At 40.6% G+C, this 19754-nt stretch overlaps 1 protein-coding gene across 4 annotated transcripts in view; it reads right to left on the bottom strand.

Annotated features, from left to right (window-relative positions):
* The window catches only part of wnk1b (WNK lysine deficient protein kinase 1b), a 77627-nt gene that overhangs the window by 13798 nt on the left and 44075 nt on the right, over positions 1 to 19754 (bottom strand). For 3 of the 4 annotated variants that reach the window (XM_026361713.1, XM_026361712.1, XM_026361714.1), the window contains exons 4-19: positions 18538 to 18758; positions 17257 to 17414; positions 13967 to 14055; positions 13554 to 13693; positions 13229 to 13308; positions 12843 to 13031; positions 12621 to 12690; positions 12320 to 12513; positions 5033 to 5119; positions 4819 to 4890; positions 1782 to 1849; positions 1532 to 1685; positions 1186 to 1302; positions 745 to 855; positions 473 to 524; positions 221 to 358 (exon numbers count right to left, since the gene is read on the bottom strand). In XM_026361713.1, coding sequence (XP_026217498.1) covers positions 221 to 358; positions 473 to 524; positions 745 to 855; positions 1186 to 1302; positions 1532 to 1685; positions 1782 to 1849; positions 4819 to 4890; positions 5033 to 5119; positions 12320 to 12513; positions 12621 to 12690; positions 12843 to 13031; positions 13229 to 13308; positions 13554 to 13693; positions 13967 to 14055; positions 17257 to 17414; positions 18538 to 18758 — 1940 coding nt within the window. Of the gene's footprint in view, positions 1 to 220; positions 359 to 472; positions 525 to 744; positions 856 to 1185; positions 1303 to 1531; positions 1686 to 1781; positions 1850 to 2578; positions 2834 to 4818; positions 4891 to 5032; positions 5120 to 7565; positions 9006 to 10523; positions 10830 to 12319; positions 12514 to 12620; positions 12691 to 12842; positions 13032 to 13228; positions 13309 to 13553; positions 13694 to 13966; positions 14056 to 17256; positions 17415 to 18537; positions 18759 to 19754 lie in introns of all 4 variants that reach the window. The other variant, XM_026361715.1, reaches the window with a different exon arrangement.

Here is a 19754-nt window from a genome sequence, read left to right as displayed (position 1 = left end):
GGGTGTGTTTCATGTGAATTAGTCCGAAGAGATCTGGGTCTTCCTCGTCTGAATCAGAGTCAGCTTGGTTAGTCAAGTAAGCTAACACATTCAAAGTATTTGCCTTTAGTCGTTGGTACCTTTCAGGGACAGTGCAGTATATGGTCATACAAATAATATAATCACTAGATAAGAAGAGAGACATCCTTTCCATGGTTCAGGTCATACACACAACCCTTACCTGTTTCAACAGGAGGTGCAGGGATAGAAGGAGAGGCTGGAAACATTGGTTCCTTGAGCCTGGATTCAGGTACATGGCTGACGATGAACTTCCGACCTGCTGAATGAACCACCTGTGCAGTTGCACTGGAAGGGATGTCTGGTAAGAAAGGATCATAGATAGATATAAAGCAGTGGTGGCACGTCCCAGAGTGAAAACAACACTTCGTCAGAAAAAAGAGAGACATTATGGTTATCATAAATGTCATTTTACCTGGCATGGGAACAGATATAGCAGGAATCTGCTGCTCCATGTCTCCTGTCATCTGTAGATCAATAAGACAACACAGTAAAAACACTGAATAATTGACAGTGACAGAAAAAGAAGAAGCTTTTTTACTTTTTTTTATTGTTACCTTCACTTTACATCTCACTGTAATACTGTAAAAGCAGTCATCTTGCCAGTGTTTAAATCAAAACATCTCTTTTGCAGCTGGGCATCAGCAACTTTCAAACCAAAACAAGACGTCTCAGTGCTGTATTTACCTGGCTGTTTTTGTCCCTCTCCAGGCCTTTCTCATCAGCGTTCTCGATCACCTCTCTAACCTGCTCGATGAACGACTCCCTCTCACTCTCCAGGATAAACTCACTCTGGACCTTGACACACAAACACAATGAAAAAGACCGATTCAGATGTGTGTACACTATGTTTATGTGTATGAAACGTATGGCTTTTTTTTTGCTTTCCCAGTTTTTGGCCACAGAGGTGTCATTTTGCTTTGTGTGGGAGCCTGGTGAGGACTCTCTCCATGAAAGTGCAAGGACAAAAGCAAAGCAATTATGTGTACTTCAAATAAGAGACTGCACGTAAACTGCCGTGTGAAGCCTATTACAGGCAATACAGGGCTGTTAACATTAATATGATGTGTGGGAGAAAGTGAATGAGTGAAAACATCATAGTCAATAGTGGTATTACAGTGGGTCTACCATGATCTGAGCGATCTCCTCAGGGTTGTCTCCATCTAGGTCAAACCTAAAGGTCACCATCTTCCTGTTGTGGGTCTCAAGCTGACACTCTGCTACCCTGTCGCCGCGATTGGAGATCTACACAAACACACACAGATCACAAAACCAAGGCACACATCAGTACAAAGACAAAACAAATACAGAAAGAGAAGAAATCAGAAAGGAGGAGAACATGGATTTGTGTCTCGAGTAGATCTTTTCATTACTTTTATTGCAGCTCATAACTTTCCAACAGTCAATAAATATCCACAATGGGTACAAGAAAAGATTTATTCCTTAATTATGACTTTATAAGAGGTGCTATTACATTCAGAACATTGAGCTTCGCCTTTGACGTCTTCTCATGGCGTGATCGACTTCGTACAGAACGTCTCTGATGTCGCTTTGCAGTGCGCCCCTCATGACGGCCCCCTCCTCCTCCTTCGTTGCCATCACTCATACCTGAAGTCTCGGAGTGGCCACTGAGGCAGAGAGGAGAGACGGAGGCCAAAAATGAGAAAAAATGGAAACTGAGTAAAAGAGATTGTTATAAAGATAATTGTGTCTGCATTTATTACCTCTCAATAGATGAGAGAAGTTGAGGTGGATGGAGTTGGGCCTGGGACAGCTCTGAGAGAGAGGCCGACTGAAATATAGACAGGCTCATGAAAGACGCAAATAGATACACACACTGTAAACAATATCTTCATATTTTAGAGCACTGAGAACTTAATTGAATTACAATATAAAGAACAGAATTAGGCTGAAGAACTAAAGCTAGAGCATGGAACAAAAGGAGCAAAGCAACAACTGCCACAACAGAGAAAATAAATAGTATTATGGTATTAGATACATGGAGTATCTCCACTAACACATGCAGCATTGCCCTCATATTCATAAGACCTATAAATGATGGCTTAGAAAAAAACAATACTGACAATTGCACTAGAGAGCAATGAGAGCAAGATTTATGTAGACAGTCATTTTCTCTAGACTAATCCAAACTGTGATTTCACAGATGTTTTATATTTGTCACTGGCTCAGTGACTACACACACACACACACACAATCATGGAAAATATTCCAACAATCATTCCTTAATTTTATATTTTCATTGATTAAAAAAACTGTTGCTATTCTCAAGCAAAGCCATGGAAATGTACAGCAAACCACCCGACTACCTTTGTTTCTGCCTTTAAGGCATCATTAATCATTAATTAGATTCACATTTATCTACTGTACAAGATGTGTAACTTGTAGACCACACTGCCTTGAAATGGGGCAAATGTGGATCACTACAAGGGCTCACATGAAGTAAACTAATCTAAAAAAATACATTAAATCCTTGGTGTGTTTGACCGTCCATAGCCAGTACCTGGGGAGGGGCTTCCATAGGAGTATCACACGGGGTGGTGACTACACTGATGATTGGCACCACAGTGGCCAATGGGTGAGGCACAGGCGTGGGCACAGAAGGAGGAGGGGAAACAATAGGTACCGCCCCAGGAGGGAGCGGCAGAGGAGAGGGTGGGGAAGCCACAGCCACTGACGGCATGGTAACAGGAAGGGACGGCAATGAAGAAGGAAGGGTCACCAAGGAAATGGTAGAGGTAGACGGAGTTACACTGGGCTGAGAAGAGGAGGAAGGACCAGAAAAAAGGATGGGGAGGAAATAGAAAGTAAAATGAAAGGAGGAAGGAGAAAGGAGGGGAGCAACATCACAGGATGAGGAGGTAGTTAAACCCATCAAGTGATCAGCTGTTCATAGAGAGACTGGCCAAACTACTATTAATCACCTACTGTAGGCAGTGAACAATGAGCTAAAGATGGTCTTTACTTAAACTGCTGTTGCATCTAAAATGCAATAAAAGTGTCATCATATGATGAAAAAACCCCAAACAAACAGACAATCTGTGTCAGCTTGAAAGTCTTGATGATTTTTTTATTTTGTTGATCTAAGTCTCTATTCTCCCTAGTCTCCCAAGAGTCTATTGATCTCCATGATAGTCATAATGTTAAATTAAAGATTTGAGTATCAAAGAGCCATCCATAGTTCACTGACATGTTGGAGTCCGAGAACCTCAACAAGCAACTTCCCAAACAACACAACTGGAACATAGACCAGGTCTATTAGTGACAACGTCTCACACTCTTCAAACAACAAACTTTGGGACAAGACAACTGTGGAAAACACACACCACGCTAAGACCATGCAACCAGACAACTAAACTTATGTTTCTACAATATACACCTTTATAAATGCTGAAAGACCAAGCAAATTCTTTGCACAATGTAGATGGGCAACACTCTTTTACACAGTATTAGAAATGAAGACAAGAGCAGAAAGCTACTCAAATGTTTCCAGACACTGAAAACACAAAGCTAAATAGCAAATTGCACCAAGCCAGCCAAGCTAGTTAACTTGCTGCTACTTGAAACTGATCTCTAAATCTTCTTCAGTCATCATCATCAAGACCCTGTAGAAACTTTGCTGCTATACATTAGATAATGTACTGCTGGAAAATACACTTAAATCTAAAGTCAAACTAAACTTAAAGTATAAAATAATCGTGTCTACAACTGACGACTCTTGTTTTTAAAGTCTGATCATGGAAATATTACCCATCTTCATTTGATAAAATTTGCTCATGTGTTTATAATGCATGCATGTGTGTGTATGTACAATGCCCTACGATGGTTAGTAGGTAGGATCATCTGGGACAAGCAGAGGAAAACTACCAACGATGGGAATCAACACTACAACAGCTACAAAAAAATCACAAAAACAGGATGGTTTCTTCTGTCAGACAGACTGACAAGCCATATCACGTGGGTACACAATATCTTACCAAGACATGCACACATACAATGACAGACACCTACATATTATACCTACATACACCAGCAAACACAATGTTACCTGAACCAAAGCTAGTTGAGCCGCTTGATACAGAAAATAAAGGTGCTCGATACTGGGAGATGGACTGAGGTCACACAACTATTAGACGCACATAGACCCATTAATTTTGTGCATAAAGCCACAATCAAAAAACCATGGATACACGCATATAGGCACACAGACAGTCAAGTAAGTATGTTTAAACAGAAATAAAAACAAACCCAGTAATAAACAGGCAGCATGCAAGTCAGAGAATGGAAAGAAAAACAGAACAAACTGAGTCAACAAAGAAGAGAAGTGAAAAAAGTAACAATTCAAGACGAGCAAAACGTGCAACAATCACACTTCGACCAAGAATACAATAACAGGATCTAGTTTTTAAGTTGCAAAATGATCTGTCTATGTCTGTCTGCAATACATTTGCTTTTGTGTTTTTATGCCTGTGTACAGTGTAGATATTTGTCAGCTTATTTCACACCATGATACTGATACTATAATGATAGTTTTGCTCAATTTAGGCTATTAGCGGATTCTGTGTGTGTGTTTATGTGTTTGCCTATATTTGTTTCGGGGGGGGAAACACTAAAAGAAAGAGAACTAGAACTTCAGCTAGCTTTGTTTGTGTTAGATTATCTTCAGCCTTTAAGGAACCTCTGCTAGCTGGAGTGCATTAGGAGTATGTACTGTGCTGTGTATTTATATGCAACATGCTGTACCTGTGCAGCTGCCTGTGGCAGAGCTGTGTGTGTGGGGCTCTGAACTGAGCTACTCTGACTTGATGAAATGACCTGGAGAGACAGAGGGAGAGAAAGAAAAGTAGAGTGGAGGTGTCTAAATATATATAAATTTATATAGCTGCATTTAGATATAGTTACAAAAGATACTGTGAAACGTCTGAGTAACTTTAATTTGATGTTTCGGTAGTCTTACCTGGTGGGAGGTCACAGGGGGAGCTGGTTGGGAGGTGGCAGGGACCAGCGGGGGTACCGGTGTGGGCTGGTGTGTTGGAGCCTGAACCTGCCGATGAGAAACAGAGAAAGGATGGAGAGTGATGGAGAGAGAGGAGAGAAATCAGGAGAGATCGGCAACAAAGAGAGAGAGAGAGAAAGAAACAATCAGACCATGTTTAAAGCTTCCAAGTCAAAAACCGTACATGTGTACAAACACAAGGTACCTATGCTGTCTCTTCTACAGTGATCAGTTTTTAGTCTAGGTTTTTCTTCTTGTGTATGCACACATGCACAGATGAAAACTACGTCCACCTGGCACACAAGTACCTACAGTATGCATATACACATATATACTGCTTGTGGTGTAGCATGTACAACATTACAGGCACAAATCTAGGGTTAGACAGGGTGTAAGTACAGGGATATTTTTTTACATGCAGGTCAGTCCCAGAGCAATCAGCAGTAATAATAAATGGCTTTTACACCATCATTGAAGCAAAAAAAAAAAAAAAAAAGCTAAGAGCTGATTTCAAAAATTAAACGTGAAATATTCAAATGTAGCCTGTTCCTTACGACATCCTATGTAGGTTCAATAATGTTCAGTATTTGAGTCATGATGATAGTGATCAACGCAGGTGACAGCATTAGAGAAAAAACACACAAGCTTAGAGTTACAAGATTTCATTCTTGCCCTCTATGATTTGTCATAAACCCAAAATGTGGCGCTGCTATCTGAATATTGTAGGGTAGAAATACCCTCATGTCTTGCTGATTCAAGTGTCAAATTGAGAAGAATATGCTTCCTGAAATCCATCTATGGTGCCACAGAACAGCAACATACAGACAATTATGAGCGACTGTTTGAACCCTTAGAAGGCTGTATACAACTTTATACTTGCCATGAAGCTCCCCCTCCTGAAGAGTGGTAGAAACTTCAACAAGTATAGTTGCACGAGACACACTACTACCTACCTTTTTCATACACCACGGGTAGTCACAACACAAAAAGGAAAGTTGCAGTAGAGAAATGTAATAAAGAAGATGTATAGAAAGTATAGAAAGAGCTAAACTGCATGAAACAAAAACTTTAAAGACAGAAAATAAATATTAAAGTAATGAAAAGACAGGCCACCAATCCGATGTGGATCAAAGTAAATAAAGAATAAAGTAAAGATGACACTGATAATATCAGCGTTCTAAGGGTTTAATGCGTTTCAACTGTGACCTCTGAACCTGTGCAGAAAGCTGATTTCCAGTCTGGGCAGGAAATGAAAACATATATTAAAACAGAGAACTGACTTGAAGCCAATATATTTAGCAATTAAAACATAAAGCAACAGAACAAATCTACCAATATACAAATGAAATAATGTCTCACTGTGTGGTTACACTGCTGGGTTTGTCTAAGCCCCACTGGTTTTGTTGTATGTTTCTGTGTGTTTGTCCACACAAATCAACAAAGTCTCTCAGCTTCATTTCACTTCAATAATACTGTTGACAGCCTTGGTCTAGACCTGATCCATAGCATGCTATTTAAAGATTGTGTGGATGTCTACAATATACTGTTCAATTTTCAAGTTTCTCTACTATTAATATTTCAATTAGACCAGGACTGAATCAACTTTGGATTTGTATGAGCAAATAAATCAAGTATACCATCCAGTATACCTGAACAAACACACATTTCTCATATATATATATATATATATATTCATATATGAACATACAGACAAAATATTACTTACTGATAGTGACAATAAATGAAATATACAACCAACAGAAATGATGGGGCTGAGACTGTTTGCTTATAACGTTTGTACAAGGGAGAATGTCTCAAGGACTGAATTTTGTTTTGTAAAGTCAAAGTAAAAAAGAATGACATGCTTGACATCACTGCCTTTTATGCTTGACCTAATATGTCCAAGGGCTTGGTCAGTAATGTGCTTAGTGAAGTAGCACCGACTATTGCCATGACTGACGTTTCTGGACAAATGCTTCAAGTTATGAAGACAGGCCATGAGACACCCTCTTTAGTGTTGATACGACTCTAGGGGGTTAAAATCACAACTGAAGACTACACAATGATAAAAAAAAGCTTCAGCAGATGGGACCTCTGGGTCGGTAGGGTTAAAAAAAAAGAAGAAACAAACAAATAAGAAAAAAACAACAAAAAAACAAAAGACAAAGGATTGATATAACAGCCCCTGGGTCAAATTACTGTTTTAAATTAATTTAGATGCTTTTCACTAAGTGATCTATTATTCTTTCTGAATCTTTCTGTGAAAAACATATGTAGTTTAGTTTTTGTTTGTTTAGACAATTATTTTTTTTTTTTTTAGCAGTGACAAGCTTGTGCCAACAAGAAACAAATGGCATCAAATATTATTATTTAACAATTAGAAATGATCAACTAACATCTGTTTGTGAATCTTTGCTGCTGAAAAGCAACTCATCTAATTTAAACTAGTCCCTGACCCAGGCACTGGGGTGTGTTGAAGGTCTAAATTCAGTACCAGAGTGGGGTTTGTGGCCTGCATGGCTAGCAATGACTCATGATATGTCATATCAGGTTGGGCTGGTACCACCCCTCCTTGGCGGGCCCAGGCACTCTGCATCAGAGACTCCAGCTGATTTGATGATGCTCCCCCAAGCGGGACCTCACAGGATGGAGTGGGAGGGAGAAAGTTCTGCATGGAGGGTGGATGTCCCTGGGGATCTATGGGAAGTGCTCCCCCTGATAAATCATATATTGCAGTGGAGGATGAATGAGGGATGGACTGTGCTGCTGAGGAGTCAAATGGAGGGAGCAGAGGTGGTGGAGGAGGAGGCGACTGGAACTCTCCCGCGTCAGAGGAGGCTAATGAATCACTAGAAGGTTCTGGGCTTCTGTCCTTTGTGTTTACACCTGTGTGGTGAAGAAGAAGACTTCCTGGTGGTAAGGGAAGCTCTGGACTGACATAAGAGTACAACTCTTCTGTCACTGGCTGGAGACGACTGTATGTGCCTGAACCACCTGATCCACTTGCAGTATTGTCCTCCAGAGGGAGGTCCATGGAGCTCCTCCGGGCTCGGTAAAGTCGAGATGCTAGGAGGCTTGGGTCACTAGCTGCAACTGCAGCAGCTGCGGCTAAATGGAAATCAAAAACACTTCCGCTAGGTGGCGGAGCGTCAGGCATTACAGGAGGGGCAGAGATAGGGAAAGAAGCAGAAGCATGCTGTTGTTGGGCATAACATCCATCAGATGATGAAGAAGAAACAGATCCACCACTGGATGCACTCAGGGGAGGTAAGGGTGGAGGGATCGGGCTGTGCGCACTCATTCTTTGCATTAGGTGTGGGTGCAAGAAGCCTGGTTGAGGTGGACCAGGGTCAAAACCCAGACCAGCAGCAGCAGCAGCAGCAGCTGCTTGCCTCTGTTGATGGAAACGCAAGTGATCAAGCTGGTGTGCAGTCAGTGGATAGCCTCCATATGCCATTGCTTCATAATGGTCTAATAATGCAGCTTGATTTAGACTTAATCTCCTCACTGCTTGTTCATGTTCTGCTCTTATGTCTTTATAACCATATAAACTTGGGTCCGATTGTCCCGGGAGATGCAGTGACTCCCCAACACCAAGTCTTTGAGCAGCTGCTGCAAAACTAGGATTTACCACATACAGAGAGGGGGTCTCAACACCCTCCAACCCAGAAAAGGGGTGCAGGCTGCTCCCATAGCGAGAGTAGGCAGGCTGAAAGTGTCGGGTGTGTGCCTCCAGAATAGATGTGCTCTTGCGTCGCTGGGTGTTGTAGGCCTTCGAAGGCCCAGTGGGTGGAGGTGAGAAGGAAATGGGCCGCTCAGGGATGGAGGGAAAGAAGATAGTCGGAGGGTCAGGGAGAGTTGGGAGGGGCATGTTCCCTCCCGCCCCTCCGCCTGTACTTGCTCCTCCGCTGTAGGGGTGTGGTATTGAATGCTGCTGCGACAATGAGATACAATGGATTTAAGAATGAAACTCAATGAATTAGAGAGAGAGAGAGCCACATCAGAACCCACATGAAATGGAATAAATAGTCAAATAGTCAGAAAGGGCAAAGTTTCAAAACTATATTAAGAGAAAAAGGGACCTATATTCTTTCTCCACTCAGAAAGAAAATGGTGTGGTTCACACAGGACAGAATTTACCTAAAAGCTACAGAAAAAAGTGATGAGATGAGTCAAACTGGAAATAAAAGGATACAAAGCTGGTTACAACAAGCAGGCACACAGACTCTGTGACATCATGATGCTGCACAAAGAGAAGCAGACAACATAGAGACAACACAGAAAAAAGAGACACGCTGAGAGCCCACAGGTGGACAGAAAGTGGAGTAGAACAGCCAAAGAGATTAAAGGCCAAATGGCAGCTCAAAGCTCAACAACATCCTGATGCATCTGCACGCAAGAAAACTGTCTTTTATTTCTCCTTCTCCTGCACAGTACGGCCTGCAGCCTGCAACTTCAAATTAGGTTTATTACATTCAAAGGTTTACGGTATCTGTACAGTCTTTCTATCTGTGCCTTTCTGAATGGTGTTCTTCATCTCTATTTCTCACAATTTCCTGTAAACTTCTAGATGTCTCACAAAAGCATAAACTGCCCCATAGTGCTAAGAATAAAAAAGGCAAACGTGAGATGCACGACGGTGGGAGTAGGCAGCACCTGTAACAGAAAGGGAAGGTGTGTACTACTAACCCTGGTATGGATCTATTACAATTGTTAAGCCTATTCATTCATTGGCAGCTAACTGGATATAACCTTCTGATGACCAGTACTTGTACTTATTTCAATTTGCAAATTTCAATTTTACTAACACTTAATGTCAGTTTTCCAGAGATGCACAAGGTATTAGGCGCTAAGGACTTAAAATTAATGTCAAGAAATTCTGTATTTAATATAAACACACAGTGGTTGATTAAAGAGAGTGAGAGAGAGAGAGAGAGAGAAAGAGAGAGGGAGAGAAATGGGATTGGTTGAATGACTCACAGAAGTGTCTGAAAGCATTAAATGTCTTACATTTTCAATATCGATGTGTCAGATTTACATTATATTGAGTAGTGGGACAGTCCTCACAATTTAAATGTCTTTGCTACATAGTGACCTCAGCTCATTATTAAAGATCTTATTAATTCAGAAACTAGGAAGAGGACAGATACTTTATACATCTCAACATTCAGTAAAGAGAGTTTGGCCAGATATAGTGGTACTGCACTAGTTTAAGTTGTTCTTCAAGTGTGTCTCTTATTTTGCACTTTCATTAACTTATAAATACATTACATTTGCCATAGAACAGTTATTTGTTATTGGTTTCCATATTCAGTGAAACTGTGCACTCACAGTTATATAATCTCTAATTTCAGACACCAGTGTGGTCCTTTCCCTTGGTCTTTCTGTCTCTCCCTTCCTCTCTGGTTCTCACCACCACTGCAGCCCCTGGAGATTAGGACTGTAAACCTACAGGGATGGAGAACAGGGCAGGTAGGCTGGCCCTCCGCTGCCTGGCCCTGGGCAGAGGGGAAGCAGAGTGAAGGGGGAGGACTGTCTCCAGGGCCTTGGAAAGGCGCCCAGCAAAGGTGTCCCTCTCATCTGAGTGAGACGTGCAAGGGGAGGTGGTGTTGTGCGAAGACGAGAAGGACAGGTCTGGAGGTGGGGTGGAGGGCTTCTTTAGAGGTAAGGCCAGAGGTGTTGGAGCACGGGATAAGGAGTAGGAGGAGGGGGGGACACAAACAGACATGCTACGACTTCGACGGCAGCGCGATGCAGGCTGCAGGCCGGGAGGGGGGCAATGGAAGAGGGTGGGGCCAACATGAAAAACATAAAGGAATCAAAATAGAAAAAAGCACTTTAACATAGAAAGGAACAGTAACAGGACAAACATATGCAAAATAAATTTAAATGAACATAAAAACACAATCAACTACTGTATATGATTGAAAGTGTACAAGATTGATTCAAATAAAAACAACAAACAAATAAATGAACACAAGAATAAAAATCACACAGTATTACATCACAGGGGAGAATGACAACCCATCAAAGACGTTATTTAATGCAACAAACTAAGACACTCTATGCAGAGCCATTTGGCTCCAAGAAATGATAAGAAAAAAAATCTAGTGAGAACATACTTCAAAGAAGGACCTAAAAAAAGCCAAACCATTAATGAATTATTTAATCAATTAACCTAAAAACTAAATTATCACCCAGTTCAGCCACAGAACATTTAGTGTGGTGTCTGTAAACAGATAGATGACGTCCAGTAACTTCAGCTCAGAAGACTTTAAATATATTTATTCTTACATGCAGTGTGCTAAAAGAAATGCAATTTAGCACAATCAGTGTATATCAGTGTAATCAGTGTAATCTTCAAGGGTATCTCTAATATTGATTATACAGAAAAAACTGGATCTTATATAATTAAACACTGTCTCAAACAGAGAAGGATAGAAAAATGTTTTGTGAAAGAAAGATTGTAAAAAGTCGGCTAAAGTCACTCCCCCGACACCTGAACAACAGAATACATGAAAAAAGTGTTATACAGACTTTTTGATGCATGAGAAATGTGACAGCATCAGAGGGCTGGTGTGTGACCGACTCAGTGAAAAGGAACAAATGTGAAAACACACAATATAACAACAATTTCCAAAAGAATAGTAATGAGGGACTCCTTATAAAGAAAATAGCAAGTTATGATAAAGTACAACATGAAATAAGGGAAGGTGAAAGAAGCAGGTTGAAACAGCAGCAGGGAAGTGAAGAGATGCATTGGCATCTTCTGGGATGAAGAGAATGTGACTGACCGACATCTATGATGAAAAACTCAGTATGATATACTACAAATGCATAATGTGGTTCACTAACTATCTAGTTTATCAGCCTGCTAACTAACTGACGGTGACTGAATGTCTAAATGGCTGGCAGCAAACCTGCCTCTGCACAGCACTGTGACTTATATATCACACTGGGCACAAAAGAGAATGAAGTATCCTGTGGTATTAATCATCTTCATGCTTTCATGTATTTGGCCCACAAATAGGTACAATTACAATCCTCAGCCCACTCACAAACACAGCAAACGTTATTCCAACTCACTCCCACTCCAAAAACACAATGCAGTGATCAGTTCACACTGACGAGTCGTTTTTAGCACATCTGTGAGCACAGCAGCACGCAGCTGTGTTAAACATGAACCACCAAATCATAAGAGCAACCTACGCAGTCAAAACATCTAGCGAGAATGACGTCATCACTCACCATTGGCTGTTGCAGCTGGGTGTAGCCTGGGTGCTGCTGTGGGGCAGCAGAGGGAGTGGAGGGATAGGGGGTCTGGAGGTGGGAAGGGGGCTGACTGGAGGAGGGGCAGCTGTATGACATGCTCAGCTGACCCAGGTGGGGGGACTCTGAGGAGAAAACTGAGGAACCCTGTCCACTGTCCACACCTCCTTCAGCTGAGAGAGAAAGATGTGGTACCAGGTGAGTAACTTGTTCTCCTGCTACATATACTGTATCTACAACATGTACTGCACACTGCACCCTCTATGTAATGTTGTCTTACATGTGTGTGAAATGCCGGCCTGTTGATAGTGAAGCTGCTGTTGCTCCACTTCCGTCTCCTCTGCCTCTGTCTGCAAACAAACACAAGTTAAAACCACACTGAAGACGAGACCACAGAACTTCAGACAGCTGGAGACCACGACGGCTGTCGGGTGAAAATGCAACTGAACATGTATCCAAGCTACACATATAATGAAGTGATCTAGTAACAGATTCAGCAAACCTGTGAAAGTTTGAGCGTTTCTTGTTGTTGCAGCTGTAGTCGCTGTTGTTCAGCCTCCAGTTTTCTCTTCTCCTGCTCCTCTCGTACGAGCTGCCTTTGTTCCCTCTTCCTCTGGATCAGAGACACGCGCTCCTTGATAGCCTTGGCCATGGTCTTATGGTCACCCTCAGCAACATAGCCAGACTCAACCTAGGGGTTGAAGGTTTTAATAGACAACGTTTCTTAACTCCACAAGTCACTGTTTCCAAAACTCCCACTTGCCTCCCGCTCATTTACAATTTCATTTATCCCTTTCCATCTCTCCTCCTCTTTATAGTTCTAACATCCCTTTCTCCCACCAACCAAACCATCGTCTCTCCATTCATTCATCACTTCCTCCTACACACCATTTCCTGGGCCACATCTTCAGGGAAGTCCTTGTTCAGGTCAAAGGAGAACTCAATGGCTTCGTTCTCTTTATATTTGCCTAAAAAACAAACGGCATGTAGATGTCTGGTCAGACAGCTGTGCCTCTGTTTAGCAAATTTATATCTATAGAGTTTTATTGGCCGACAGTGATTTTTGAGTAAAGCTGCTGCAAGTGCTGAAATACAGTTAAAATATGTTTATTGGCTAATGTACAATAACCTGCCTGTAGGCATCACAATATGTTACCATTACAACTACTTTCATGAAATTAAAATCAGATGATTAATCAAATGTTTTACTTGCCTTTGAGTTTCTTAACGTCTTCTATTCTGAGCCAAAGTTTGATCGCAATCATTTCCCCATCATCCTCCTCCGCCAGTTCAACCCTGACCCCTGTGTCCTCCTGGAAGAATGCATGGTTCAGCAGGATCTTAATGGCGTACCTAGAGGAGCAAAGGCCAAAACATGGATTTACAACAAATAATTAATCCAGCCATACAGAATTTTCAAGCTGGGAGTTGTTGATCATTTGTTCAATAATGAATGTTCATTGAATCAGATCACTTATCTTCATAAAAAAAAAACAAAGTAACTTGAACAATTTACATTAAGCAAAGAAATAATAATAATAAAAAACTAATTCAGAAATCCAAATATCCAAAGTGGAAGAAATCACTATATCTGACAGATGTGGCGTTGATGTTTGTGTAACTCACCTCTCATCCTTGTTTGTCCTGATGCAGCCCTCTATAATTTCCTTCACCTCAGGAATGGCTACCTTGTCAAAACTGCCAGGCTTTACTCCCTGCACACGATAAACAGAGAAAGAAGATAACAGTTAAATAGAAAAGACTTACCTTCTACTTTACTGTTACACATTTCTAGTTTCATTTCTAGTACTACTTGATGTAAAATGCCAGACAGTATTTGATAAGTCTAAACTGAACAGGGGTTCAGCTACACAGCTCATCAGAAGGCATCTTAATGAACAGCCAACACAATCAAGCACTGTCTGTTTAATTAAGGAACAAAATAACGATGCACAGACAATTAGTCATGGAGCTGAAGCGAAATCCTGAACAAGGGAGATGTAGCAAAACAAAATGCATCTCTATAAAAAAACTCTTCTAAATGATTTGAGTCTATATGAAGTGTAAAACACACTAAAGCATTTCCTAGAAGATATCCTGTTGCTAAAGTGACACAAAATATATATCAGGTAGAAATGGGTGCAGAAAGGATCAACAAAACCTTGCAAACACTTAATAACACAACTTAAGGCTACTAAAAAATACTAAATGAGGATGTTAGATAAAATGTAGGTGAAGTACATCAACTTACCTGTGAAGTACGTTTTTAGTTTTTAGTCTACACTTGTTGATGAACTAACTGCCTGCTTCCCAGACTGACTGACTGTTTATCTCAACCTGTTTGTGCCAGTAAATGACCAAATGACCACCTCCGTCTGCACTTTCCATCAGTTCTGCCCTCCTTTCCATCCCTCTGGCCTGATTCTTTCCAGCAACCCCCCCCCCCCCCCCCCCCCAAGTTTGTCATTACATAACAACCCCCCATCTCTCTCTCTCTCTCACACACTCACACGCACACTTAAGGTTGTCTCATACTGAGATTCCAGGGCAGCCACACAAAGTGAGGACGGATGGAGGATATAATGGAATTAAGCCGGACAGAAAAAAAGAGGGTGAAGTTAAAAGAGACAGACAGAAAGCTAGATTCCAGTTTAACAAGGATGATTGGAGGTAAGGAATGTCCCAGACAGAGAAGGACCAGGAAGGTTGTTAACAGCATTATATGTCAACATATAAGAAGCACAGATACTAGATACTAAAGATATAAAACTCTATATTAAGTACAAATGATAAATATTATTCATTCATTTTAGACCCCTGTGTCTTCCAACCTTTAAAAAGGGGGTTTCTTTAAATACACCTGACATTAAAATCATATGCAGGCAGGGGCAAGGAATTATAAAGGCACCGTCTATGAATTGGAAAGTGAAGAATGGACTGCCACACACTCCAACATTAAGTTTATTTCATATTTAAAGGCAGTGAGTTAGTTAAAAGAGGTTAACTGAGGTCTCTAACTCTGTGAGGACAAACTGAGTCAGACATGGAGGCTGGAAACCTGGAAGGATGGATTAGGCAACAACACGAAAGGAAGCAGGTGACTGGGGCACCCTGGGGTTGTCACAAGGTTGTGTGTTGTGTGTGACCCTAACAAATAAAGACAACTAAAGCTGCTTGTTTGACTACATTTTCTGCTGAATGAATAAAACGCTCTGAGGAATAAAAAGGCTCTGCGGCTTTTATTCTGGCTTATTGCTATTAAATTATAACTCAAACTCACACACAGAGGGTTGTGAACCCTTGATAATCAAATGTGATTTTATTAAACTGGGAGAGTTTCTTCACTTTTGTGGTGGTAAGACGTAGGAGGATGGAAGCTAGGGGAGAGTAAGAGACATGGAGTCATATGGATAGTAATAATTAATTCAGTCACATTACTGACTTTAAAAAGACTTCAAGTAGAACAAAATACAGTACAAATCATTTGGATTTGTTCAATAAGAAATGCACTGTTAACAGCTTCCTGAATTGTCTTGCGTGTTCTCATCTGAGGTGCCAATAATTGGTGATTTGTGAGGCTGATAACTCTGATGATGAGAGGGAACTCAGTGCCTTCTTTTACTGAGTACTTGGAGTAGTTAAAATTTAGAAAAATATTTTTCTTTTCAGTCTGTAGTATTCATTCAATGCAGAAACTAAATGAAATAAACAAGAACCAATGAATGTATTGACTTGTACTGTATACTGACTGAGTAATATGTTATTATTATAGGAACATAACATAAGAAAAAAGACACTTGTCAAGCAACCTTTGTCTGCTTATCATTATATAAATACTATTTAAGTAGCTGATGTGAACAGCACAGTATTTCTGTAGTATTAGCAGGAAAAACCAGAAGTAAGCAACTTAACGTATTTAATATTTCACTAAAGTTTGTCTCGGTTAAATAAAAGATGTGATGAAGCAGCTAGTTGCTAATCACAAAGACAGATAACGGAGTCATGCCATAACAGTTTTATAGAGTCGTTCTCTTTTCCAATAAATTCCACTGGTCCATTAACCATCACTATCAGCCTCCACAGCTGAAGTCAGTGCTGTGAGGAAACGAGAGACAGCTCTCATCTGCTAGTGTGTGCTGCTAGGGTGATGACCTCAGCAGCACTCAGCTTAAAACAGCTTCTGATTGCATCTGCTGTCCTCTCTCTCTCTTTGTTTTGTTCTCCGCTTCCTTTTTGTCTCGAGCCAACTGTCATCTCTAAATTTGGGTGCATTTCAATCAGATGGGTTGATGCAAGCAGCTATTCTCTGTCAATAAACAGTTCTGCTAAAAAAAGAGATTTGAGTTTTGGTAGACATAGATTTTGTTGCTTTCAGAACAACATTCTTAAATTATGAGGCTGGAACGCTAAGTCTGTGTGCTTAGTTTTGTTGTCCATGAAGATATTGTTCTACAGAAAATATTTGATGTGTATGACACAATGCTGTGAAGCTCCAGGGTAAAGTGTCTCAAGACAGTTGAATTTGTTTTGATCTGATGTGACGGGCCTTGCTCAGTATTGCACTCTAGCGGTTTGTCGAAAAATACAGACAAACAAGCCTTTTCCCCTTTTGCAAAAAAAAAAAAAAGAGAAAGACAGCAGAGTTAAAGAAGGAGAGAAAGCGAGAGACTAATCAGTGCAAAAACACCGTCATATGACTGGATCTCCTGCAGCTCATGCCAAACTTATTAATACAGTCAGTAAATAAGTATGGAAGGAGTGGCAGGGAGGGCTGGGCAGGCAGAGGAGGAAGGAGACGAGAGACACAAATAACAAACAAGGCTGGTAGATATAACACATAAATGGCCCAGTCTAGTACCATTCTTAGCTGAGGCATTCTCTCTTTCACACATACTGTACAGGAAATGCAGACTTACACTAGTAACTCGTCTGTAGATCTGAGCAGCGTTTTGACATTCAGAGTAGGGGTACTCTGAGGTGGCCATCTCGAGCATGCACATCCCGAAGGCGTACACGTCTACCGATTCATCATACTTCTCTTCATACATTTCTGGAGCCATAAACTCTGGGGTACCTGGTGGAAAGGAGAGGAAACACTGCTCTTTTTCATGCTACTGGAAATGTAGCTCAGTCTTAACTATTGTATAATTGGGAATTTCCTTTTTTCATATGTCCCTCAGGGTCACACATGCTTTAGTTCATCCCTGCTGCAAGAAGAAGGGTCAGAATGGCTTTTTAAGTATTTCCACTTGTGGGAAAATCTCTACGACCTGCCAAACACAGAAAACTGACATCTCTTAAAGTACACATATTTCCTTGAAAATTAATCACAGAACACCAAACACACTCCTAACTTTACATTATGAGGTTTAAATGAACATCACTGGTGTCTGCCTGTGTCATTTAGTAGCACATGTTAGAAAGTTATGGTGAGGAGGAGATTTAAATTTCAAAAAGTCCCCGAACACAGCCAGAAACGTAAAACTACAAAAACAAGGAGGGTACCACTTACTAGGTAGTAATGCCTGGTTTCGTCCCATGTCTAAATACTTGAGGTCTGCCTAATTACTTCAAAGTGGCTGTGAAATTTATTAAGCATATGATTCTTGCCTCAAGTGCTTTAGAGTATGGGCTTTCATGTAACTTGTGTGTTAGGAAAGTATGTTAATACCAGAATACCTGTGGGTAATCAAACAACTCAACCCCAGAAAGGTAGCCAACTTATATACAGTATAAAGCACAACAATCGTTTCTGCATTACTGTGTGTTCAAGTGTGTACTACAGCATATACAGGGTGTGTGTGGAGTATTTTTTGGCGTGTGTATGGAGCCATCATATCACCAGACAGCTTAATTCTAGCTTACCGGCAGACTGGCTGGTGTGCGTTACACTTTTCGAATACCTGTGGTTTGCGTTAACAAGCAGATATTTTCGATGCAGTTCAGTTAATCCACAGTAGGCGTGTGTAGTGGTGGAGAAAGTGTTTGTGTTCTTGTCTTAGCTTATACGAGCCTTAGTGTGTGGCTGTGTGCGTGTAAAGTGATTATTGTTATGGAAAACTCAATCATTATGCCAGTACTTCACCCACTTTCACAAAACTAAATATTGAATTCTAATATATATCTTTATATATATATATACGTGCAAGATATATGGATTTTGTTACTTTAATGACTGTGCACGCAGATCTTCCTACCTATCACACTCTTGGCAAAGGACGCCCTCTTTAGTGTGGCTAAACCCAGGTCTCCTATCTTCACTGAGCCTGTGGGTCCTGTGATAAAGATGTTGTCACACTTCAGATCTCTGTGAATGATGGGTGGAGTCCTGGTGTGCAGGAAATGAAGGCCTTTGAGAATCTGTCTGCACCAAGAACGCAGAACCTTGATTTTCATCACCTTGAAACGCTTCAGGTAGCTGCAGTGAAACAAACGAGAAAAAAAGGAAGACTGTGATATACAGAGTAGAAAAGAAATCATCAGCCATGAATCGTGCTCGAGTGGCCTCAAAGTCACTCTTCCAAAGTCGCTGTAAAAAACATTTTAAATTTAGAGATCAGTGAAAAACACAGCAGTCTTATTAAGAGCACTCCCCTAAAGTCAAATGTTATAGCAGGTAATGAAATAATGACATTTGATCTCATTTTCAATATTCACTAAAGCACTTTGTTTAATGTACTTTAATGTAGAAATGTTCTTGTTTTCCAAGAAAACATACATTTTCAGCTGTGGTCAGATAATGGTAAAAGGGTTTTCTAACGATCAATTGGCCTTTTAAGTTGATAAATTTGCATTAGCCACCAGAATGTACCAGCGAAACACATGACTGATAATGGACCTCTGTGCACTTACACTATCCAGATGTTGCATAAAAAAAAAAAGTACACAGCTATGTCACAGTAGTCATCCATGGGGGAATGAATTATTCCAAAGAGAAACAGATAAAAGCTGGATAAGATGATTGTGATGCGGCACAAAGACAGTGCTACAATTAAAACTTACACAACCAAAGTAGATTACCATCAAACTATTCAAGCTTAAATAGACACATATAAACATGCATTTGTAGATATTCAGGACTTCTTATATTTATTAAAGTACATATTTGTCTTTATACACACACACACACACACACACACACACACACCATGTATGCAAAGCCTCTAACTATTATTATGTCTTATACTCATCACTTCAAACCACACAACACAAAAATAACTAATAGTACAATATCAGCCACGCTGATGCACGTCATCAGAGACTTTTAATGTGGTGTCAAGTGGGAGACATAACAGTGCATTAGCCCACTTCTTTTATGGTTGAGTATTAGCGGTATTGTATAATATGTAGCAGCCTGGTTGTGCCCTGTTTTGTTAAGACTAAGGGAAAAAGGTACAAGCTATGTTGTAATTGG

Source organism: Anabas testudineus, chromosome 23, assembly GCF_900324465.2.
Source record: "Anabas testudineus chromosome 23, fAnaTes1.2, whole genome shotgun sequence".
NCBI lineage: Eukaryota > Metazoa > Chordata > Actinopteri > Anabantiformes > Anabantidae > Anabas > Anabas testudineus.
This window is presented reverse-complemented; position numbering and strand designations above follow the sequence as displayed.